Genomic DNA, 25,636 nt, shown 5'->3' with positions numbered 1-25,636 from the left:
CCCTATGGGTATCACATACATCACTGAACCCCTTCTTTTGAAGTACCATCAAGACATGGCAGGAAAGTTGGGGACGGGCCCTGCCCGGGTACTCATGTAGTTATTCACCAATCAAGCCGCACCGTGACACTGAACATGAAATTATATCCAAATTAATGTACATATCTATATATTGTTTGACATAATATTTCCAATCCCTTGTGCTGAAGGAAATTATCTGCATGATGCTTGACATCAACAATTTTCAGATACAATCACATACATTATTTACTTGAATCCTAGATGAGGCTTACTTTCCTCCATCAACATGGGAGGGAAAGCCCCAACTTACATTTGATATATTGACCCAAGGCAGGTAGTGACTAAATTGTGGCTTGAGGTACAAACTTTGGGCCAAAACTGGAGCTGAGCTCCCACCATCCCCAGGCCATGGTGGTTCATTTGGCACGGGAGGGGTCACATAGCTAGGGGAGTGTGGAGATGACCATGCAGCCTATCCCCTCTTCTGTTGCCACCTGCCTCCACACCACTTACCTTCTACTCTAGCTCAACCCCTCCAGCCCCAAATCAGCAGGGTGCAGAGTTGTGGTTGCTGCTTCTTCCTGACTGGGCTGGGCTGGGGAAGGGACTGGGCCAGGGTTACCACCAATGACCCACTTGGAGCAGAGTTGTAGCAGAAAGTAAAATGGTGGACAGGGGGAGGCAGGCATAGGGGAAACAGGAGGCAGGGGTAAGGCACAAGTATGGGGGGGCATAATGGATGGAGGAGCAGGCAGAAACTTGGGGGAGCAGTGCATGGGGTGGCAGGGAGTGGCTTGGTAGAGGCAGGCATAGGCATGCTGGGAACAAGGGGACAGGCAGCAGATGGCAGGTGGTGCACAGCCTGGGGACAGCCACAGGCAGGGAGGAGGCAGCAAGGGGGGCAGGCACAGGTATGGGGGGCAGGCCAGGGGACAGACAGCGAGGGCAAGGGGTGGAAGTCTGTTCTTTGTGCCCCCGACTGCTGCTTTCCTCATCTCAGCAGTGGGGCAGGGACAAATTTAAGACTACCCTCCAATAATAAAATTCTATATATGGAAAATTATAATCAATTCATTCATTCACCCCTTCCGGGTTCAAGTTAAATCAGAGTTACTCCCCCCATTCCAGCCCTCCTCTGCTGGAGCAGACAGCCCAGCCTAGTGCTGGAAAGCATCTTGGGATGATTTAACTTGAACCAGGAAGGGGTCTGGGACAGAAGTTTCATAAACTGGTTTGACCCAAATCAGTTAAGTCTGTTACTACATTCAGCCAGGTTTATCTTAAACCAGTTTCAGCCATTTTGAAACTGGTTTATGTACATTGAGCTTCTATTCTGTTACAGGTTTAAACCAGTTTGTGATTACTTAACCTGGTTTATATGCAACTTCTGTCCATAGTCAAACAGTTGATTCAACACAGTACCATTCCAGTCTTAAATTGTTTTACTTTATATGGCACTAGAACTCAGATTTGTGCAACAGACAACCGTCTTGGTTCACAACTGTTTGCATAAACACCTTTTTTAATCTACATGGAATTTCACTGTTAGAATTTGTTTTTTGTTTGAATTGAATCTGAACTTCAAGCTCAAAAAAGAAATTCAGTCAAAACTACTCAGATTTCTCTCTCAGTGATTCTTCACCAGGGTGCCACAGGTTGGTGGAGTGTGCCATACAATATTAGCACTGCTACATGTGCAAATATGATTCACAAGATACATTCAAATGTTTCAAATAGGACACTATAGTGTCAAAAGACATCCTGACCTGTGAGTTCCTTGCAACAGAAACAAATGTTCTATTATTTTTCTGTAGGCAAGAAACAATGCTAAAAGCTGAATTTTCTGAGGGGTGCCTTGAGTCTAAAAAGATTGAGAATGACTCATCTAGCTTTTGTTAAATTACTCAGAATCTCCAGTTTGGCACATTCTGGACATCAAACAGTATATTGACTCAGTCTCTTGAAACTGGGCTTAAATCTGTTCTAAAGATTCAATAACCTTTAATCAGACATAAGTTTCAGCTAATATCAAAACTCATAAAAAGGAAGTTACTTGTGTTATTTTGCTTTGTAATTAACATTTCATAGAAAACTCCGGCAAGTGAAAGTTGATGGAACATGAACAAGCTGTGTTGTGTTCAAGTATATTCCTATACATGGTGGTTATGGAATCAAATTTTTCTATAGGATCCAAGAGCTTGATTCTTTTATCACTGCAAGGAAGGAAGAGACAATAAACATAATTTAGTGTTTCTAGTGGGATAAATGACTTTGTGAAAGGCAGATGTTAATTGAAAGTATTAAGTATTATAGCAGAGGAGATAACAATTTTCATTGCCTACTAAGGGGTTGTTCCTATGATTTTAACTGGTTTATGAAGCATACTAGATATATCTTTACACAGTATTTCTAAAGTTAAAATTATATCAAAGGTTTTACCAAGCATATCTCTGAAGGAATAATAGAGTAATGTATTAACAATATGGCACAAGTACAATCACTTTGCTTTCTACTTAGGTGGATCAGCCCAAGAATATTAAACCTTTTATTTCTTTAAGATTTCATCCTTAGGGGCTTGTTTCAAAGCTTGTAGAAGTCAGCTGGAGTCACTTGAATGACTGAAAAGGATTTGACGAAGAAATTCAACTTGAGAAATTGTGGATATAAACAGACACAATAAATATATTGGTAATAAAAAATATGACTGTAAGTTGACAGTATATAACTGTTACATCTGCATGATTCTGTAGATACAAGGGTAGCGAAATGGCTCCAAATTTTACCTTGCTTCTTCAGAGCCCAAGTTAGGGTGATTTAGCTAGCAAGATATAATTATTAGAGCATAACAGCTGGTGTACACTCCCAAGCAGAGCTCCCCCTTTCCTTTTAAGGCAGCTAAAATACATGTTTGTCTGTACTCAGTGTCAAGCATACATTTGCCTATTAACTATTTGTTTTTAATTTGTCTTTGATATCTTTTATTATGGCATTCCATGTCCAATTCACATTTTCTTATCTTACTGGAGTCACTCTAATGAATGGTGAAGACTTACATCATATGGTCCTTTGTCTATTTGCTTACTGAGTATTTGCAATCTCTTGGCAATGCATTTTAATAAAAAGTAACATTCAATAAAGAAAAACACAAGTTCTATATTTAAATATTAATAATATTTTGGTTGAAGTTTTAGGCTCTTGTCCCACCTAGTTTTAATGGTAGGTGCAAATACAAACAAACCTGTAAGCCATAAATAGGTTGATTGGTATTGGTAGCTTGTTATTTTACTGTCTGTTACTACAGAGAGATTTTTATTTTACTGTCCACTGCTTAGTTCTCTGTGGTCTTACAAAATATATGTTTAATGAGTGCCTTCTTTGCTACAGAAAAATGGTGTATGTTAGATGGGGTAATGAGTGTTCTTTTGTGAACACAGAATCTCACTGGGAGCAATTACATGCTCTGTTTATACAACAGAGTATTCCAAAAATGCACATTTTTAAATGTTCCTGGAATAATCTATTAACTGCACATGAAAAAAATACTACTGTGAGGTCACGGGTCCATTTTAATGCCACAAAACCAAATCATACTTTTCATGAAGGCTTATATTCTATTCCCAGCTCTACCTATTTTGGATAGTCATTAGAGAACATATTCCATTAGATTCTGCTCTATTCCAAGACATGTGCAATATTTAGCTACAACTAGATGCTGTAAGCCTTTGGCTTATGCACTATGATGCTGTTATCTCCCTACCATATAGGCTAGGTACAGACATTGAAAAAGCCTGAGGAAGAATCAATCTGAGTTACACAGTTTTCTATAAGTGACATATTTTAGATTGTTGGAGAACACACACTCACCGTTTGGTGGGGGATAAATCTTAAACCAGGTTCTGCCATTTTAAAACCACTCTATGTGTGCCAAACTTTTTTCTGTTACAGGTATATACTGGTTTTGTGTGCTGAACTTCTGTTCTGTTATGGGTATAGACCAGTTTGTGATCACTTATATTGGTAAAAGTATATGTCTTGTACCTGGCCATAGTGACTGTTTCCATGTAGGTTCCAAACTGTTGTCAGCATAAGCAATACCAATCTACAGTACATATACAGATAGGCAGACACTGAATATCACCATGGTTCAGGGCACCTAGTGTTGCCCTGTGAGGTCAGGCCAACTCTCAGGATCTCAATATTGCGCTGTTACATAGGAGGGTGTGACACAATTACACATATATAAACACACAAATCAATTAGGTGCATAGACACACACACTACCAACTCAGGCACATACACATCCAAACCTAGGCACATGCATACCTATCACCAATTCAAGCACATACACTATACACACCAAAAGTTAGACAAAAATCAGTTGTCCATACCCACACACTCAGTATGTATACACAAATCACTAATTCATATATCATGCACACAGTAACATATATATATATATACATACACACACACTCACCAGTTCACACACATACAACCCACCTACACATACACACAGGTAAGCTCCTAATTTGGATGGCACACTGTGTATGTGTGTGCTCAGGGTACCTGGACTACTTGAGGGAAGGTTCAGGTGAGAGAGAGAGAGAGAGATAAAGTGTAGGGAGTGAAAGTTGCCAGAACCAGGATTAGAACTGGCAGACTACAGAGAAGCTGGCTAAGGAACTGAGGCTTGGGTTTACTTAAGGTAGACTGGGGCTGGAAACTGAGGCAAACAGTTGAGATGGGGGGGGGAAATAAGTGGTGGCAAAGAGGACACCACCAGGAAAGAAACTGAGAGAGGAACCTGGTTGCTCAGGGGAAAAGGAAAAGGCAGTGGGGATAAGACAGTTGTTACCAAATTTGCCCATTACTTTGGGGTGTGCTCATTTATTAGGGATAGTTTCTAGGGTCTTAGTGATTCTGTCAATGTGCTGCTTGTGTTACTATACGGAGCTGTATTTCTCCCTTCTGCAAGCCCTCACCCCCAGTGGAGCTATCTTGCAGGACTCAATCTCAATGGGACTGGGTTCCTCCAGTCACCAAATCAGTCATACACACAAACACGCACACAAGTTAAGGTGACACGCCTGACCTGGCCAGGCTGATCAGCATGGACAGGCTGACACCCTCATATGCCAAGAATCAGTTCATAAGAGCAACAATAAAATACAGTCAAACACAAGCACACAGGTAAACAGAATCCCTCTGAATCCGGCTGGGTGTCCAGCTGACACCCTCATGGGCCAGCATTCAGTTCATAAGGGCACGTCTGAGTCAAACTGGGTCAATCAGCCTGTACAAGCTGATCCCCTTATGTGTTTCAAACTCAGCACGTCCCAATCTTTGGCTTCTTGATGAGCAGACCCCACAATAATTTAGGCTTCACAGGGATCTTTAGCATAGGTAAAAGAAGCGTTGCTGCAGAGCACAGGAGGAAAAAGAAGCAGAGAAGGAAAAATATACCCAATTACTTCCAGTTTGCCTATAAAAGTTATTTATTGCTAAGCATATGAAATGTATAATAGTACTAGTAATAGACATGCAAAAGAAAAACAAACACAAACAATGACAATACTACCCTGGTCTCACTAAGTATTTGGGGAAACTTAGCTCAAGCTTAACTGATACAGGTCAGGTTCAGAAGTTTATGCCTAGAAAGAAGAGAGAACGCTGGGAATCTCACCGAGTCCACGGTACCCAGGCTGCAAAGCTGACAGGCACAGTCCGTAGCAAAATCCTTGAAGAGAGAGACGATCTGTTCTTCCAGCGTCCCAAGAACAACAGGGGATGGTGTCAGCACAGGAGTTTTCTTCTTCTTCTTTCTTTCTCCCTCTTTCCTCCTGCTTCTTCTTTTTCTTTCTCTTTCTCTCTTTTTTTAAGCACACACACTTACAGATTTTTATACCCTCAGTTCAGCTGCTTTGAAGCACCCTCAGTAGTGTAAATCATTGTCTTTTCTATTGACAAGGGGTTATCTGGTTTGGACCATCTCAGGAAACTGATTGATAATCAGGAAACACTTAAGATTAGGAAGTAACCCAAATACTTGGGAGCCAGCTTGAGATTCCTATGGATGGTAGATATCCTGATGGGATATCTCATGGTTTCTTCAGGAACAATAGATAGCTTGCAGTATCAGGATTTTGGATTTTTACTTGTTGTGCACAAGCCTCAGCTTAGCATGACTTTTCCAGATTTTACTATAGTCTTTTAACAGACTTAAAGCAATTATTGGGGTGCTCATAACCTTTTGTGGAGAGGACTCCCACCAGTCGTCTCGGGAAAGATACGACAACACCTGGGATTAGGGCTCCAGCAGGCTGGAGGCTGTGATGAACCCTTAACCATTGTTCAAATGTTGTCCATACCCCCTCTGACTCGGTCTCTTGCCTCAGCATTCCCTAACCCGGCAACCGAGTTTTAGTCAATCAAGTTTAAATAGGCCTCCCATACTGGGACCGGGGAATGTACGGCCCGAGATGCCTATTAAACTTAGAGCTGTGTGTGTGTGTGTCTGGGGGGAGAAAAGTCCTTAGCAAATCCAGATTAGAACTGGTCTGATAAATGCTGAGCTGGGTGTGTGTGAACATGGGTTAATTAACATTGGAAGCACAGATTCCCCATCATGCAGCGCTCTCCTGCTTCTCTGGTCCCAGAATTCACTGCAGTCTCTGCTTCAGGCTTTCTGTTCTCCATCTCTCATGTAAATGAATGGTCATCTGGTTCCATCTCGGATGCAAATGAGACCTAGGGCAGTTGTTTCACTCTTATCACCCTTATCTGGAGAGTTTTAGGTGCGTCTCTCACTGCATCTTAATCAGTTTCGTTTATGTAGAGGAGGGGAGGGAGTGGGGTGAGTCCTTTGTGAGTCAGACAGACTGCATCCTGTGCCAGGGTTGCCCAAGAATACAGAGCTGAGGTGTAACAATTCCCCCCGTTGATGGGGTGCTTGCGTTGAGCGAGTATCCCCATCACATTCTTGCTCCATGGTACTGGTTCTGGCCTTCTATCCATTGCAATCGTCGCATCAGTCTCTGGATCCAGCAAACTAGTAGCATCAGACTAATTACTAGTATAATTTGAAAACTAATGATCACTACAATGGGGTGAAGCATGACATTTAAAAGACCTGTTGCATTGGGGCTCCACCCAAACAAAACCTCCCACCAGGAGTGATGGCCTGCGTTTTTAACTGTAGCTGCTAGCTTAGATATTTCTTGATTGTGGTGTTGAATCTCAAGTTTGCCATTCTCTCCCAAAGCTTTGAGTCTTTGCAGTTCAGCTTGTAAGGAGGGATGAGTTAATAGTTCCTTAATGGTGATGAGACCCATTCCTAGTAAAATGGGGAACACCTTTTTGTAGAGCTCAGGGTAGGCATTCAAATGTTGTATGGTCCATATAGGTACAGTAAACTTAAGATCACAAGTAACAATAGTGGTTACATTACAGAAACAGCGATTAATATAAGGCACCATAGGTTGAATCCAATATCCATTAATTAATACAATATCACATCTTGTTCTCATGCACACACATGCTTTACCCACATAAACAATAGCAGATTCCCTTTCTTGGATAACATCGAAGGAACAGTGAGACTTGTTCCCAGGTTGTGGAAAAAAACATTCATCATGCTCCTCCAATGCTTGGTCTTCACAGATGTAACCTAAACCTTCTTTTCTTCTACACCCTTTTACATTTACTGTTTTCCATGCACTATCTTTCTGCCAGGCCCAAGTGTTATGATCCCTGGAGTACATCACTGAGCTGTCATCAATTTGTAATCCCAGTGGGACTACTGGGTGGATTGTTCTAATTTCCTTGCCTGCCACAGTTATAAGGAATAACTGCAAGTTTTGCTGGTGGTGATTGTATGAAGCATTAACTGATCTCCACCAGGGCTGGAGGGCTAATTCTTCCTCCGTTACATGGGGCCGAATTAGGTTGATTGCTTCCATGGGAATTTGTCCCATCATGGCTTGCCGAATCATTCCCATGATGACATTTTGGGTGAGAGCCTGAGCTTGCTCACACGCTAAAGCCAATGATACATTATTTTGGAGGGACTGTACACCAGACATCATTAACTTTTCATCCCCTTCTATGAGTTTTTCCCACCCAGGAAATACCTTACTTATTAACTGCTGTTCTTCGCTTAACATTTTTAAAGATGCAGTTAATGGACTTCCCATTTTCCCCATATTTTCAGTGGCATATGACAGTTTATTAGCAAGAACTTCTATATTTGCAGCATCAATTAAGGAGACTCCTGCTCCTACCAGTGCAATTTAATAACTTATGGTACAGGTTCCACTTGAGTCCATGATGGCTGGTAGTGACGCTGTAGGGCCAGGGAGTTGCTTCCACTTTCATAGAATCCATGCATATGACACAGGCATTTTATTTCCTGGGCTCCAACTGGCAAACAGTTCCAGAGTTTCAGAGGCATCGCAGGTTCAGAATAGAGTCTGGACATCAGACTCCAGATACCTATGCACAGCAGTGCTTTGGTGCAGCTATGGAATGTCATAATTCGTGTTTGGAGACCTGTGAGGGGACAGAGAAGAGAAAAACAAACTTCCCACACTCCCCCCGTATATACTGGGAGAAGCTGGGATCAACATTGCAGGGGAAAAGTGGAACATTGATCTACAAGAGGGTGGCCATAACAAGTTGAGCACTTCTCTGGCCTTTTCCTACCTCAACATCGGGGTAGGCACTGACAAGCCTATCCGATGCGTATTTTCCAATGGCTCGAAGCCATTGCTTCCTGCTAGCCAAGAAGGGTGGCCGGCAGGATAGAGAAGACTGTTTACCCTATTCCTTGAGGGTCTGGTGGTTTACCCTTCCATTCTTTGAGCTGTGAAGAATGAAACCATTTTCTCCAAGGTTTTCTACTTTTTCCATTTAGGATTTCAACCTGATAAACATTGGGGCTGGCTCGATTTACAATAAAGCAAGGACCATCCCAGGTGTGAGTTAAAGAGTGTTGCTTTGCTGAAAACTTCCTATACATTACTTGTTGGCCTATTTCCCATATTAAGGGAGGGTTTCCCCATCTTAGCTTCTTGTCTGTGTTTTGCTGTACTATGCTTAGCTGTGTTGCCACTTGTTTGTGTAGAGCAGCTATTGTTTCCACAAGAGTCTGTACCCATTCATCTGTCACCACCTTCCCTTCCCAGGCATTAGGCAGTTCTATTCCTAACCACCAGCATTCAGGCATGCGCATGTGCCTTCCAGTCATGACCTCAAAGGGAGTGTACCCATGTATTGCCTTAGAGCCTGTTAGGGCCATCAAGATGATTGGTAACTTTTCATCCCAATCTTTTCCTGAGCTTTTTACCTGTTTTTTCAAAGCTTCCTTCAGAGTGCGATTGGTTCGTTCTACTTGTCCAGAGGACTCAGGGTGTCCGGCTATGTGGAAACGTTGCTTAATGCCTAGAGCCTTACATAGCTCTTGCATAACCTCTCCTACAAAGTGAGATCCTAAATCTGAATCAATTACTCTGGGAATTCCCATTCTTGAGAAAACTATGTTGAAGAGCTGTTTAGCAGTGACAGAGGCAGTGTTGGTTTTAGTAGGGATGGCTTCCACCCATTTGGAGAAGGGATCTACTATTACCAGACAGTATTTATTCCCTCTACTAGTGGTGGGCAAAGGACCTATATAATCTATCTGAATTCGGGACCAAGGACCCTCTATTCTTTGATGCCCCAATGCATTCTTTTGAACTTTGCGATCAGCATTAACCATGGCACACTGTAAGCAATTATCACACCATTGATCTACATCTGCTTTCATGCCTGGCCACCAGCCAGTATCTTTAATCCTGTTTAAAGTATCCTGTTTTCCTTTATGCCCTTGCTCATGCACAAACTGAATCAGATCCCCCCGTACCTGGCTGGGGATTATCCAGTGCCTTTGACCGTCTGTATTTACTGCCCACCAGACATTATCAAACTGCTCAATCTTGTATTTGCCAGTAAGATCTTTTCCTGCTTTGGCTAAGGACTGGATTTCTGTATCCCCATGCTGAAGGGTACTTAAGTCTAAGGTATCTATTCCTTTCCCTAAAGTTTGTCTCCGGGTAGTTACTGCATCTATTTTCTTTACCTGGTTTGTCTCTTCAGTGTGGTTACTAGTAGCAGCATTTTTAGCTAAGGCATCAGCTTTATTGTTCCAATGTGCTTCTTCTGAGTAATTTTTCTGGTGCCCCTTTGTGTGAGTCACCCAGGTGTCCCCCGTTCTTTCTTTGATCAGGTTAGCAATTTGTCTCCATTTGTCTGAATGAGAAATGGGACGCCCATCTGCAGTTACCATTTCTCTATCTAACCAAAGTGGGAGCCACACAGTGGTGGCTCTGGCTGTCCAGTCAGAGTCAGTATAAATAGCAACAGAAGTGTCCCGAGATTCATAAGCTAGGACAGCTTTAACTGCCTCTACTTCAGCTGCTTGGGCAGAATGAGGGTGAGCTGGTCCTTGCAGCACCTTTCCATCATTTATGCGGATGGCTCCATACCCTGTTTGGGGATGCCCTTTGTGATAGAAACTTGATCCATCTGTAAACCAAATTACAAACCCCTTCTGTTGTGCTTCTGCAAGCCTCTTATCTCCCTTGACAGGCCATTCAATGTGTTTTAGAAGAGGGAGGGGGCAGGTATGCTCCTCTCCTTCTATGATTAATCCATATGGGGCTGGTGATACAGCTTGCTCTTTTTTAAACTCTACTCCTCGGTTTACTAGGGCGAGCGTCCACTGAGCAATGCGTGGGTTAGAAACCTGGCCATCTTGTATTTTCCCGGATATGATGTACTTAAGCGGGGAATGCACAGTCTGGACAATGACCTTCGACCCTCCAATAATAAATTCCCAATGTGCAAGGCTCCAGACCAGAGCAAGACATTCCTTTTCACAGGGGGTAAAGCCTTGCTCTGTTTGATTTAGGAGCCTGGAGGCATATGCAATGACTCGGAGCTTATCACATTGCTTTTGACTAAGAGTGGCTCCAATACTTGTTTCTGAAGAGGCCAATTGAATCACAAAAGGAAGGACAGGATCTGGATAGCCCAGAGCTGGTGCACAAGCTAAATCTTGTTTTAAGGTAGCCAGAGCAGTTTGTTGGTCTGTTCCCCATTCCCAAATCCTGTTTTTCTTCAATAATTTGTACAGAGGCTTAGCTTTGTCAGAGAACATTTCAATGAACTCTCTGGAGAAGTTAAAAGTCCCCAGAAGAGCTCGCAAAGAGTGCATGTCTGTGGGAGCAGACAGCTTTCCTATGGTTTCTACCCTTTGCTGATCTGGAGTCCTGCCATCTTCTCCAAGGCATACACCCAGGTATTTCACTTGTTGCTGCACTAACTGAGCCTTTTCCCTATTTACCTTAAATCCAGTTTCCTGTACTATAGTCAGCACCTCCTTAGTGATTTCTCTGTTAATTTCTGCAGTGGGGGTGTGTATCAAAATGTCATCCACATATGAAATTACATGTGAGTGGTGCTTAGGGCTCAAATGGTTCCACATTTTAGTGACATGGGCATGGCAAATACTAGGAGAAGAATGGAAACCTTGGGGAGTTCGGCTGAAGGCATATTGTTGTCCCCTGTAGGTGAAAGCAAACTTATACCAACATGAAGGGTGGACGGGTATAGCCATGAAAGCATTAGCCAAATCGATTACAGAGAACCATTTGCAGCCAGCTGCTACTGCTGCTAAGATCTCATTATATTTAGCTACCACAGGAGCAGCAGCAGAGGTGGCTGCATTTAAGGCACGAAAGTCTATTGTCATTCTATAAGTGACCCCGTCCGCTTTAAGGACTGGCCATACTGGTGCATTGCAAATACTTTGCATAGTCACAAGCACTCCTTGTTCTAAGAGACTATCAATAGTCATTTTAATGCCTTCCTCTGCTGCAGCTGGGTATTTATACTGTCTTTGAGGAGGGGGATCTTTTCCTTCAATCAAAACTTCAGCATTTATTTTTCCACGCTCTGCCTTATGTTTAGTCCACACACTGGGAATTCCTGTACCCATGGATCACTAATGCAGGTTAGGGTGGCAGTAGGTGCCTTTATGGCAGCACAACGATGCACAGCAGAGACTTCTGCAGGTCCTCCTTTTAACTTCCATAACACCCCATTAGCTAGATCTACAGTTAGCTGAAATGCCTGGAGGAAAGGAACTCCTAGGATTCCCTTCTCATTTCCCTCATGAGCACAGCACTCTACTTTTCCTTGCAATCTGTCAATTTGCAAGGGAACATCCTGCCAGACAGGAGCTTCCTGAATTTCTCCCCCATATCCACTGAGCTGAACCTGTTTCGTGGTGGGTCTCCCTCCAGAGATCCACCGGGGACTAAGAATATTTACCGAGGATCCAGTATCCACTAGCAATTGGGCTAACATCCCTGGGTTCCCCACTGTAGCCCTCACAGTGGGTCTCCCCCATGCATCACACTGAAGTCTTGCGACCAGCTGGGGAGGCCCGAGGAGAACCGGGCACCCCTATTGATCAGCAGACTCCCTCTGGAGCCTCCACTCAGGAGAGGAGGCAGGGGTCTGGCGCTGACAGGGAGCAGGCACATGGGAAGCACTCTGTACTGGGGCAGTGGGCTGAGGAGGTGCTCCCTGCATTAACTCTGCTCTCCGCATGGCTTGAGACAAAGCATTAATCAGGACACTAATGGGCTGGTGATCATATTTTCCCATATCTTCCCCTAAATTCACTAGCTCTTTCCAAATCATTCTCCTAAGGGTCTCTTTGGGCTGTCGTTGCCCAGGGTTGTGAGGCAAAGGGGGATTAGAATTGGGAGGGCGACTGGCAGAGTGAGGACCATTATTTGCAAAGGTGATAGCCTGCACAGGCTCTGATGTAATCTTTTTGCCTGCTTGTCTCTTTAAAACACCAGTCTCTCGCAGCAAATCTCCTGCCTGTTTGATTTTTGCCACTAGTTCATTCCAGCTCATGTGTTCTAAATCCACAACCCCTATGGTCATTTTTGTCTGGGAATTTAACCCTGCATAGGTGCTCTGTATCAATTCAAGTCCCTGATAATGGAAAGTGATAACTCCATTCTCTTCTGTCTGGGGCAGTGAATCAGAGAGAGCTGCTAGCATTTTCTTCCGGATCAGGTAAGATTCTGGGGCTTCTCCTGGCTTCTGCTCTTCCATTACATACAATTTCTTAAGGGAAGAGGTAGGCAGTAATATTCTAAGAGCACTTATCATCCATTCCCGGGGTCCAGGAGCAGTTCGTTCCCAAGAACCTATGCCCATGTCTAAAGCATCTGCATCACAAGGAGAGGCACATAACTGAGATTACCCCGAGGACCCCGCCTGCGGGTCTCAAGCAAGCAGTGTAGGCAGGAGCGGGAAGCCTTTCACCAGCAGCCAGGCAAGACGAGGTCAGAGAGTGCACGCCGAGGCACTCTCTCTGCTGCGTCCTGAAGCGGCAGCCGCACAGGAAGCAGGGGAGCACCCTGCGGACGGGAGGAAAGGGGAGACAGCGGAGGCCCCAGGAGGGGGCTGGAACCCACCAGCTCCCCCTGGTCCGGAGGAGTGTTATCTATAAGGGAGGAGGAAAGGAGAAACCCCTCTCTGCAGGAGGGGGGAACGACCGAGAACCAGGGAACCAGTCAGAGGCCATCATACTGGGCCTGGCAACATCTGAAGGACATCGCCCAGCGGCTGGCGTGTGGACGGGGTGTAGGGGAGGCGGAGCCCCGTGGATCACCGCATCCGATAACCGTGAGTACCACCGCCTATCGGGAGGCCCCACCCAGGATAAAGAGCTCCACTGGAGACCCCTCCGAAGGTAATTAAGTACATCCAAGTCGTGGCAGGCGAGTTGAGGGGAGGGGCCACACCCCGATAGGTCAGACGGAGCGAGGCGCAGGCTCCACAGTGGTGCATTGGCCGGGAACTACATCATTCTCGTACGGTGGTGAAGGGACAGTGTCCCAACCCGGGACCCGACAGCGATGCAACAGCCTGCCCTCGCGCCCACGGAGCTGCTTACGCAGGCTATCCAGGCCATAGGACAGGTGCTGGCAGTGCAGCAACAACAGAGCGCACACCAGCAGGAGTGGATACAGCGAAATGCTGCTTTATTTAAAATGCCCCGGATGACTAGGGAGGATGACCCAGAAGCTTATATCGAGGCATTCGAGAGGACAGCCGTCCAGACAGGGCTAGACCGTGGTCAGTGGGGCCACCACCTGGGGGCGCTGGTGATAGATCAGGCCCAAGCGGCCTACTGAGCGCTATCGAGGGACGAAGCTCGTGATTACGAGACAGTGAAAGCGGCAATCCTCTACAGGCTTGAGATTTCACCAGAAAGTCATCGCCAGGCCTTTAGAGCCCGAAAGTCCAAGGAGGCCAGGCGACCCCGGGGGTTGTTGCAAGCTCTAAGGGACTCGCTTAACAAATGGTTGCCAGCCGGCAAGTTTGACCGGGCGGGCGTGATGGACCAGATCCTGTTAGAACAATTCCTATGGGATTTGGAAGAGGATGCCCAGAGGTGGGTACGCAGACACCAGCTGCAAACTAGCAAAGAGGCACTTCGCTTGGTGGAGGCTTTTGCGAATTCGGAAAGGGAACGGGGATAAGGACGAGGGCCCCGAGGCACGAAAGAGGGACCCACAAGCGAAGGGGAAAGGCGAACGGTCCCCAAACGAGGGCCACCAAAAGGGGTGGTGTGTTACCGCTGTGGGCAAACCGGACACATCTCCCGTGAATGTGGGGAAGGCCTGAGCGAGCTGAGCCGCACCCCTACAGGATATCCACCCTCCCGGGACAGAGGCAAAGAGACAGAGAAAGGGGAACCCATTGATTGCAGTTTCGGGTCGGCAACCCAGAACGAGGGATGGAACCGGCCCGTAGTAACCTCATGGGTTGGAGACAGGATGGTTAAGGCCACATTGGACACGGGGTGTTCCCACTCCCTACTTCGGGCAGACCTCGCTCCACAGTGGGAACGAAAGAGTGACGGGCCCCTGACGATGACCTGCATACTAGGGGGGGAGATGCGGTTCCAGACTTGCTATGTCCCGCTTAGGGTAATGGAGTTTAGCGGAGAGCTCCAAGTGGGAATTGCCCTGACCCTGGCATGCGAGATGATACTAGGCCGAGAATGGGGCCCATTCTATACCGTCCATGAGCGAGTGAGGGCTACGCAGGAGGCGAGGAACCAGATCAAGAGGGGCGACGGGTGGGCCGGCGAGGGCACAGCCCGTCGCAATGAGACTATGACAGGCGACATTGACCTGGAACAGTTCGTGAGCGCGGCCCAATTTTGTAGGGCACAACATGAGGACCCGGAACTGCAGTGGATGTGGGACGCTGACCCCGGGGAAGGACCCTCCCAGGGGCGTCCCAGCTTCGAGGTAACAGGGGGGCTACTATATTGGGTCCAACGGGGTGAGGAGGGTACCATACGGGGGAGACAATTAGTGGTCCCGACCTCACTCCACCAAGCGGTGTGGAGACTGGCCCATGACTCACCCCTGGGTGGCCATCTGGGACGTAACAAGACCCGGGCGAGACTGGTCCAAGAATTCTTTTGGCTTCATCTCCAAGAGGATGTGGAAAGGTGGGGGGCCGCATGCCCAGAGTGTCAGAGGGCCCAGGAATGGAAGGCCCCAAGGGCACCCCTGAAGCCCATGCCCATAGTGGAGACACCGTTCTCGCGAGTCGCCCTGGATATAGTAGGACCCCTCCCCAGGTCTCATAACGGATACCAATATATCCTGGTGATGATAGATTATGCCACCCGTTTCCCAGACGCCGTGCCCCTAAGGTCCATAAATGCCACTCGGGTAGCGGAGGAACTTCTTAAGTGGATAGCATGGGTGGGCATACCTCGGGAGATCCTCACGGACCAGGGAGCAAACTTTATGTCTGGGGTAATGAAGGCTTTATGCAAGACCCTCGGCATCACCCAACTAAAGACCTCGGTCTACCATCCCCAAACTAAAGGTTTGGTAGAGAGGTTAAATGGGACCATCAAGCGGATGCTCAGGCTGTGTGCCCAGGAAGACCCACGGAGGTGCGATACCATCTTGACACCCTTGCTGTTCGCCCTAAGGGACGCGCCGCAGGAGTCAACCCAATACTCCCCATTTCAGTTGGTGTATGGCCATAGCCCTCGGGGACTGCTACAAATCATAAGGGAAGAGTGGGAGAAGCCAATAGGCTTGGGGGTATCGGCGGAGAGGTATCGGGAGGAGCTACAAGATCAAATCTCCACGGCCCAACGGATCACCAGGCAAAACCTGAGGGACGCCCAAGGCATACAGGAAAGGCGTTACAATCAGAAGACGAAAATGCGGACGTTCCAGCCGGGGGACAAAGTTCTGGTATCGCTGCCAACCTCCTCCAGCAAACAGCTGGCTATGTGGCAGGGGCCATTTACCGTGGTGAGACAAGTAGGGCCCGTGGATTATGAATTGCTTAAACCAGGTCACCGCTGGAAGCGACAGATTTACCACGTAAATCTGCTCAAAGAGTGGAAAACTCCACAGGGCTGGTTGGCCTTAGATGAGGATACAAAGGAGGACCTGGGACTGATGTGTCTCGGGTTAAGGAGACCCGGGAAGGAGGGAGCAGTACAGATGGGCAAGGAGTTGGGCCACCACCAACAGCAGGAATTACTAGCTTTGATAGAGGAATTTAGGGCAGTGTTCCGAGAGATCCCGGGGCGAGTAACGGGAGTAGAACATGAAATCAGGACCCCTCAGGGCGCACTGGTGAGGGAGAGATGGAGGCCGATACTGCAGCGGTGGCAACAGGAAATACGACAAGAGATTATGAGAATGCAAGAACAAGGGATTATACGACTGTCCCGCAGCCCATGGCGGAGCCCCATAGTCCCCATCGTCAAACCGGATGGGTCATTGCGCATAAGTATAGACTACAGGAAGCTCAATGCCCTGACTACGTTTGATGCCTTTCCGATGCCACACGTCACGCACCTCGTGGAGAAAATCGGGGAAGCACAGTATATAACCACGCTTGATTTGGCAAAGGGATATTGGCAGATCCCGATGTGACCCGCGGATTGTGCCAAAATGGCCTTCGGGACCCCATGGGGCCTATTCGAATTTACGCGGATGCCCTTCGGCCTCAACGGAGCAGCTGCGACGTTTCAGAGGTTGATGGACAACCTATTGGCACCCCACGCAGCATACGCGGCGGCATACATTGATGACATCATTATATTTTCGGCCAGCTGGCAACAACACCTCCAAGACCTCAGAGCAGTCCTGGGGGAACTCCGAGCAGCAGGGCTGACGGCCAACCTGAAGAAATGTAAACTGGCGGGGAAAGAAACAGCATACCTAGGGTTTTGAGTAGGCCGAGGGACAGTTCGGCCACTCACAGATAAGATTGAGGCTATAAGGCAGTTCCAGGAACCGAGAACCCGCAAACAAGTGCGTTCCTTCTTGGGACTCGTTAACTATTATCGACGATTTATACCCTGCTTCGCGACGCTCGCCACGCCACTTACTGACGCGTTAGCTGGGAAATCTGTGATGCCACAGACACCGGGATGCGAAAAAGCTTCCAGAATTTGAAAGAAGCAATGCGCCATGACGTTGTCATGCACACGCCTAACTTTAACGCCCCTTTCGTTTTACAGACGGATGCATCAGTACGGGCGCTGGGAGCAGTGTTACTGCAGAAACACGGGCAGGAGGAGCGCCCAATTGCCTTTGCCAGCAGGAAACTCAGTCAGGCAGAAACCAGGTATGCCACCATCGAAAGGGAGTGCCTGGCAATACGCTGGGCAATAGAATATTTTAAGTACTACCTGATGGGGAGGGAATTTGTGGTAGTAACAGACCACGCAGCACTACAGTGTTAACACACAGTGTTAACACACAGAAACAGAGCATGAACACCAGGATCATCCGCTGGGCTTTGGCTTTACAGCCATTCAAATTCACAGTGATACACTGTCCAGGCCGAGATAACTTTGTGACTGACTTCTTGTCCAGGTGGGGAGGCGCAGACGACGCAGAGGACAGTACGGGCCACATCCATAGGGAGGAGCTGCAGGTGACACATGCCGTCACGAGAGAAAATCAGCCGCCACAAGGCAACTTAAGGGGGGAGGTCTGTGGCGGCGAAGTGCCCCCACAGGCGAGTGAGGGGGAGAAGAGGGGACCCACAGACCCTAGACCCCGAGAGCAAGCCCCCAGAAGGGCATACGTACCGGCAGAGGGGCAGCGGGAGGAAGAGCCGCAGCCGCAGCTGCGCGAGCCACCATTACGCCGACTCTGGCAACAGCTGTTCACCGTGCGGCGAACAGCTGAGCCAATCCCAGCGGCCGGAGCGGCCGCTGCGGGAGGATTCAAAAACGCCGACAGGACAGGGAAAGAGAGGGAGCCAGGGGGAGAGAGTATGGGTGCGCGGCCCATGCTGCAGGCTCTTGCACGGAGCGTCGAGGACCCCGCCTGCGGTTCTCAAGCAAGCAGTGTAGGCAGGAGCGGGAAGCCTTTCACCAGCAGCCAGGCGAGAGGCAGTCAGGGAGTGCACGGCAAGGCACTCTCTCTGCTGCGTCCTGAAGCGGCAGCCGCACAGGAAGCAGGGGAGCGCCCTGCGGACGGGAGGAAAGGGGAGACAGCGGAGGCCCCAGGAGGGGGCTGGAACCAGGGGAAGCAACCACCAGCTCCCCCTGGTCCGGAGGAGTGTTATCTATAAGGGAGGAGGAAAGGAGAAACCCCTCTCTGCAGGAGGGGGGAACGACCAAGAACCGGGGAACTGGTCAGAGGCCATCATACTGGGCCTGGCAACATCTAAAGGACATCACCCAGCGGCTGGCGTGTGGACGGGGTGTAGGGGAGGCGGAGCCCTGTGGATCACCACGTCCGATAACCGTGAGTACCACCGCCTATCGGGAGGCCCCACCCAGGATAAAGAGCTCCACTGGAGACCCCTTCGAAGGTAATTGAGTACATCCAAGTCGTGGCAGGTGAGTTGAGGGGAGGGGCCACACCCCGATAGGTCAGACGGAGCGAGGCGCAGGCTCCACAATACTGAACCTTGTTCTGAATAAAGAATTGTTAATTTCTCACTAAGCTTTTCATAGATTCATAGATGTTAGGGTCGGAAGGGACCTCAATAGATCATCGAGTCCAACCCCCTGCATAAGCAGGAAAGAGTGCTGGGTCTAGATGACCCCAGCTAGATGCTCATCTTACCTCCTCTTTTCATTCCTCTAGCACCGTTATTCTCAACCAGGATGCCTTGAGATCCTTTTAAGGGTGTCATAAGGTGCTGCCCAATCTTAGCACTGTTAGATGTGCAGACACCTACATATGAATAACAAGATAAATCCAGAGATTTCAAATAAGAATCCATAATGTCAAAAGCATTTTGACCTATTATGGTCTTTCTGAGTTCTTTGCCATAGAAGACCTCTATTATTTTTCCTTAATCAAAAATAGTGTGAAAGCTAAGAGGGCTTGGAAGGGTTCTTTTGAGTCTAGAAAAGGTTGAGAAACACTGCTGTAGCATGTGAGGGATTTTTGTTTGTTTGTTTGCTTACCCCCATAAAAATTTGTGAATTTATGTTCACAAAACCGCTGCAAAGTACATGGCTACAGATATCCTCATTGTACACATGGAGAACAGTAAGAAGGAAAGATTAAGGTTAGAAGTATAAAATTATTTTGGAAGCCCGTATTAGAGAGTCAGAACCAACCTGTCAAAGTTCTTTGTATCATGAAGCACTTCATATGTTTACACTGCAGCTCCAGCTCCATTGAAAGCATCTGTCGGGGCTCCAAATTTCTGCAAAGCACCCTGAAAAGGAAGAACACATAACTAGTGACCACCCATCAGTGAAAAATTTGGTTTCCATGACTTGGCTAGATTCATATCAGAACCCTGTGCAGAGGCAGTTAAGGAGTCCAGAAAGCTGTCAAAGTCCTAAACCAACCCATTTTCTTGCTGCAGTTGCCTACCTCATTGACTATACCAATCCACTTAAGCGTTAAAGCAGGCAGGGAATCTATAATTGTCAGTTTCCTTTTGATACAGTGTTTCCTATACAATGCCCAGAACAGGTACATACTGGACGTTTAACTGCAGAGTTGCCTAAATAACTCCACAGTAAAACATCAGGATCTACATGTGCGGTGCTTTTAGGACAGAATAAACTAACTAACTCTGCCATAGGATAGCAAATGGTGTGCACAGGAGCAATAAACTCTGGCATGAACTGTCCTGGAGTTTATTCAGGCATGCTAATTGCATGTATAGATATCCCAACTGTGTACTTAGTAAGGCAATGATATTAGGATTGTATGATCAAAGTCTGTCTTATGTATGCATCCAGGTGAAGGCCACTTTAGTAATTTCATTTTCTAACTTTTGTATGCCTGATTTTGTAACCTTAGCTATGTTTGTTTATTTAAAATAACTTAAAATATTGGGGATGGGAGAGGGGAGACACCTAGCATTGCTATGTTGTAACTGTATTGACACACAGTAGATGAGCAGCAGGGCTGCAACCTTTATACCCACAAAACAGATCTCTGTACTTGAGCTAATGCAATGCAAAAGTCAATGGAATGGAAGGCATTCTTTTCCTATTATATGACACTGCTACTAGGAGGCAATAAAGATACATCGCTGGAGATCAAAGGAATAGTGAGATTTAGGAATAGTGGGCTAAATTCCAGGGTTTTTTAGAGATGCTATTTCTAGTTAGACCCTTCTACCATTCTTCCCCTGATGATTTCCCTTTCCCATACTGTCCCAGCCCTCCAGCTCAAATCTTATCCTTGCTTCTTGGAAGGCAGGGACAGAAAGTGTGGTGGGTTGGAGCATACTCAGGTTATGGAGAATGTAGGTACCAATCTTTCATAACTCTGTAGTAAATGTCTGTATACATGTTTATAAAGGCATGTAACATATCCACATTTGGACCATTTTTCACAACAATTGAAACAATAGTGAAACTTTCTCACACATTTTAAGTTCCTTTCTGTGCGGGCCAGGCCCCGATCCCACCGCCAAGTGCGAGTCGGGAGGGGCGATCCGCGGCCCGTCTTTGCGCACGCGGGCTGTGGCCGGCAGCCCGGGCACGCGGGGTCGGAGAAAACCGGTGGCGAGCTAGAATTAGTCACAAATGCGTAGTGGTTGATTGAAAAGATTATTTACTTACACCCAAAGATGGTAGTGGTGTAGGCTGGACAGTTTTCTAGGTGCAGCTCCGCTTAAATCCTCGCTGGAGGACTACAACAAATTCTTTTCCATGGAGTTGTTTAGGCTCCGCGGGTTCGGCAATTCTTTCCCATGGAGTTGTTTAGGCTCCGCGGGTCCGGTTCGGTTCCCTGGTCCCCCGGAGTTGTTTAGGCTCCATGGGTTCGAAAATTGGGTTTACAGGAAAGGGATACGTCTTGGATTACGATCAGCGACGGGGAGAGGCTAGAGGCGATTAGTTCTTTTGTTTCCCCTCCAGAGTAGTTAAAGCTCCGTGGGTTCGATTGTTAAGCCTCTATTGCCTGCTTGAAATGCGTTGGGTCCGTAAGGATCCGCAGCGCTTAGAGATCTTCACACTGGGTGAAGTCTCCTCCTCCTGGTGTTCGTGGAGTCCTCCAACTTGGGCGGAAACCACTCAAGCCTTTTGTACGGCTAGCAAGCCAATAGCTAGCCGCCATTTGTGCCTACATTTAGAACTGGCCAATAATGTGGCGCGAATTCAAATACAAATGGTGGGAACTCCTTTGCACCGTACATCTCTGAGATGCAAAAGAAATGCACCATGCAAAGAAGCTGCAATTTGGCGGGAAATCCCCCATTGCACCAGAGTTCTGTCCCGCAGCAGAGAACTCTACCGTGCAAAGAAAGCTACAATTTGGGCGGGAACAATAATTTAGCGGTGCCAAAGCACACACAAACAAAAACCACAACTTTGGGTTGTGACACTTTCCAAGGCACAGAGCTTGCCACCAAAAACACTATAATATTTTTATTTTTTTTCCCCCCACATGGACAATTCCTTTCCTTCCCAACTCCTTCCCCCCAATCCCCACCCCCCCCAAAAAATGTGTTTAAGCAGAAACCCAGAATGAAGAATTTCATCCAAACAGTTTAAGTCTGGCAAAGTTGAAAGCAATGGTAAATTTAATATTATAATATAAGGTACTGGGCAGCTTTAAATATAAGTATACTTCTTCCTATGTATATAATACATTTATGGTAAGACTGTCCTATTTGGTAGGTTCTTCACTGTTTAGACATCAGTTAGTAATGTTAAAGTCCAACTTGAAACTACAAAGCATCTCTGTATATTATTTTTAGCTTAACCAGACAGTGTATTTTTCAGTTACTCTATATGTAAGTTAACAATCATGAAATAAGTACAAGAGATTGGCTATCCTGTCAGAAATATATATATTTTTGGTAGATGAACAATTTACAAATAAGTATTTAGCTAGTGAATTCCTTTTATTCCCCAACTTTCCTATTTTCCTCATAAAAAAGGAAAATTTTATTCCAGAAATTGAAAGATGTTTAGTAAAACAAATGTATAAAAACCATTAAAGAATGATGTCTTCCTAGAAGAGGTCAATAGAAGAATTCCCAAAGCAAGTATAAAAATAAATGTTACATCGATTTGCTCCCTTTTCATTAAACTACATTTCTTATTGAAAATAATCTTTAGATATAAAATTATAGAAGTTCTGGTAGTGCTTCTCCATTAAGGTTATGAAAAGCATTTTGCTCTAAATTGCTTTGTATTTTTTCTTGTTTAACGGGGTTGTGGGGGGTTGCTTTGAAAATTAGATCTCTATTTGCAGATATGGGGACAAATTGTATACATAACCTCTCTCATTAACACACAACTGAATCTTAACTTGGTGTCAGTTTCCTGCCAAGGATATTTTCAAGAAGGAAATTTCAGATGTTTGTAGAAAGATGAAGACTGGTATAGGAAGCAGTAATCAAACCAAAAGGTTTCTCACTTTATTTAATCACATAGGTAAAAATGAATATATGCTCTAAGTAAAGTATCCTTGTAACTGAAACTGACAAACAGCACAAAGGGACGTGTCCCAATGAGCTTGCGCATGTGCATTCCCTGTGGCACAAATAGTGGTGGCACATATTTGTGCCACTGCTATTTGTCCCTGGACATACCCCTGCGTGCGCATTCCAGCATGAGGCATATTGCCCCAGGTGGGATAGGGGAGGCTGGGGCAAGCACTTGGACTGGCCTCAGCAGCCTTACCTGCTGTCCTAGGTGGCCTTCTGGGGCAGCCGTGATGGTGAACCAGGTGTTTGGGGCCTCATCAGCTAGTGTGGGTCTAGCCAGCCACACTCCAGCCACACACTATCTTTCTGGTGGCATACACTGCTGTCACATGCATTGTGCTGCTTTTTTTAGTGGTGTAAAAGAACCCCACCATGCTGCAAATTAGCAGCATGGCAAACATGTGCACATGTGCCACATGTGGTTTGATGCACTGCAAACGGGGTTTTGCAGCATGTGTACATTCATGGGGACATGCCTATGATATGTAAATAATAGTGAAGATGTAGGTAAGCTGTACTTTTTTATCTGTTTGATGTTAAGTCCTGATCCTGCGGAGATTTGGTTAACATGTTAAGAATAGTTTAAATGAATTCAAGGCCAAATATGTTTTAGTAGGATTAAGGACTTACATGCAATGATAAGCTACAGAAAAAAAAAAATTAAGTAGTGTACTTTTAAGAGCATAACTGCTTGAAGGTTTGCAACATTAGTCTAAAGATCATGATAAACGTACTACATGTATAGTTCATTCACATAAACTTTGGTGGATAGTGTGTGTGTGTGATTATCTTAAAAAGTAGTCTGTACATATATTTGGATATATATATATAATATTTTTATTACAAGTCACTCCATCTAAAGATGATTAAATAGAAGATGTTAATAATGAAAGAAAAATACATTTCTCTTTTTTACTTTTGTAAAATTTCATTTCAGAAATTGTCATCTACTGGTATAAAATGAGACAGGATCTTTTGAGTCTAATGTCCCTTAACTTGACCTTGTTTCACTCCACAATTCATAGCTGTTATGTCTCTTTAACCCCAATATATAACTTGAGAAGAAAAGTAGAATATTTAGGGGTGTTTGATTGATAGATACAAAACACTCAGTAATTAAGAAGTTATATAAAAATGCTAAGTATGATCATATCTCATTGTTGAGAAGAGACTGCTTCAGTTTTTGTTTCATTGTTCCTTTAAATAAGGACTATGTTGTTGCCCCAGGTGAGAGAGGGGAGTGCTAAATCAAGTACTAACTGACTAGGCAATAACCACAGTTACTCCTCCCTCTAAAATTCTACTTATATAAATCAAGTTATATGTCAAAAGCCCTATTTAGCATGGTAATACAATAACTATTAAAAAAGGAAAGAATGACTTTGTATTTTACCTCTAGCCTCATCTGTATGCCTTTGAGTGTTGATTATCAGTATTAGTGAAACTGAAATCAGCATGGAGTACTCAAGTTGCTTTTCAAATGATGTTCTCTCCCCCCACTCCTCCCCAAGTATTCAGGTTCCCCATAGGCTTTTAATCAAGGTTATGGAAAAGTCCATAAACTTTCTGCTGAATATTTAACAAGCTGGAGGTCATAGCAAATGCAACATGCCAAGGACAAGTGAATGAGATTGCAATCAGAAAAGCTGAGACCTGACGATAAGCAAACCTTTGTCTCCTAGATACTATCTAGCTAAACAAATATCAGAGAGCCACATTTTCAAGTTTCCTTTGAGAGATTTAATTTTCCAAGTATAAACTGCAGAAAAAAAATGGTGAATAGAACTGGGTGGTTCCATTGATTTAGTCACTGGCTTCTCATCAAGACCGTGATTGAAATTGTATTTAAACAATGTGAATTAGAGGGGGCTGTTAACCCATAGCTGTGTGGGTTTGCAAACATTTTATATAATACATGTTTTGGACTTTTCTACAAAATGTGCTAAACCCTAAATATAATAAGACAAAAAGACATGCACTGTTGAAGCAGCAAGGTCACACTGCTAAGTATTGTAGTACACACAACAAAGAGGTATGGTCTCAAATCAATTGGCATAAAATGAGCAGTTTGACAGGTATGAGGTTAAACACATAAGTGCAGAAAGCCTGAAAAGTGTGTGTGGGGGGAGCAGTCTGAAGAGGCCAGCATGTTCCCAGAGTGTTATTTAAGTTTGTTTTGTGTTGCATTGAGTAATGAGCCATGTGCTGCATGAGTTTTTTGGCTACTCCCAATGCATGGCTGAATTCTTGTAATAAATTGATAAAAACAAATAAATATTAATGAAATAGAACTGGCCTCAATCCATAACCATGGTGTTTTGTTTTTAGATTCAAATAGTTAGATATATATGTCAGTAGTTTCTGCTTTTCTGTATACAGAAGAATGAGGAAATCTGTGTGCAAGAATATGATAGGCTTATTTATGCTTTGTTTCCAGTCTAGCCATAATGAGGGGATAGTAGAATACTTATTAATGTATGTCTATTCTCCTGAGCTTTACAGACTATAGAGGTTTGGAAAAAATGCTACTAGTTGAGGTGTTTATCCAAAAAACAGTTGAAACAAAAAT

General features: G+C 45.5%; 2 protein-coding genes across 4 annotated transcripts in view; one reads left to right on the top strand and one right to left on the bottom strand.

Moving 5' to 3' along the window:
* The window catches only part of LOC102570037 (protocadherin-11 X-linked), a 1,294,105-nt gene that overhangs the window by 958,075 nt on the left and 310,394 nt on the right, over nucleotides 1–25,636 (top strand). The window lies entirely within an intron of this gene.
* LOC109283277 (uncharacterized) lies at nucleotides 6,757–21,281 on the bottom strand. Of its 2 annotated transcripts, none has more exons than XM_059732730.1 (4): nucleotides 21,194–21,281; nucleotides 19,727–19,827; nucleotides 19,224–19,334; nucleotides 6,757–8,568 (listed from the first exon to the last, which is right to left on the bottom strand). In XM_059732730.1, exon 4 carries the CDS (start codon nucleotides 8,220–8,222, stop codon nucleotides 6,993–6,995), a length of 1,230 nt encoding a protein of 409 aa, XP_059588713.1. In that variant the 5' UTR covers nucleotides 8,223–8,568; nucleotides 19,224–19,334; nucleotides 19,727–19,827; nucleotides 21,194–21,281; the 3' UTR covers nucleotides 6,757–6,992. Both variants share the same exon structure in this region, with proteins under 2 accessions (XP_059588713.1, XP_059588714.1).

The sequence above is a fragment of the Alligator mississippiensis genome, chromosome 8, assembly GCF_030867095.1.
Source record: "Alligator mississippiensis isolate rAllMis1 chromosome 8, rAllMis1, whole genome shotgun sequence".
NCBI lineage: Eukaryota > Metazoa > Chordata > Crocodylia > Alligatoridae > Alligator > Alligator mississippiensis.
This window is presented reverse-complemented; position numbering and strand designations above follow the sequence as displayed.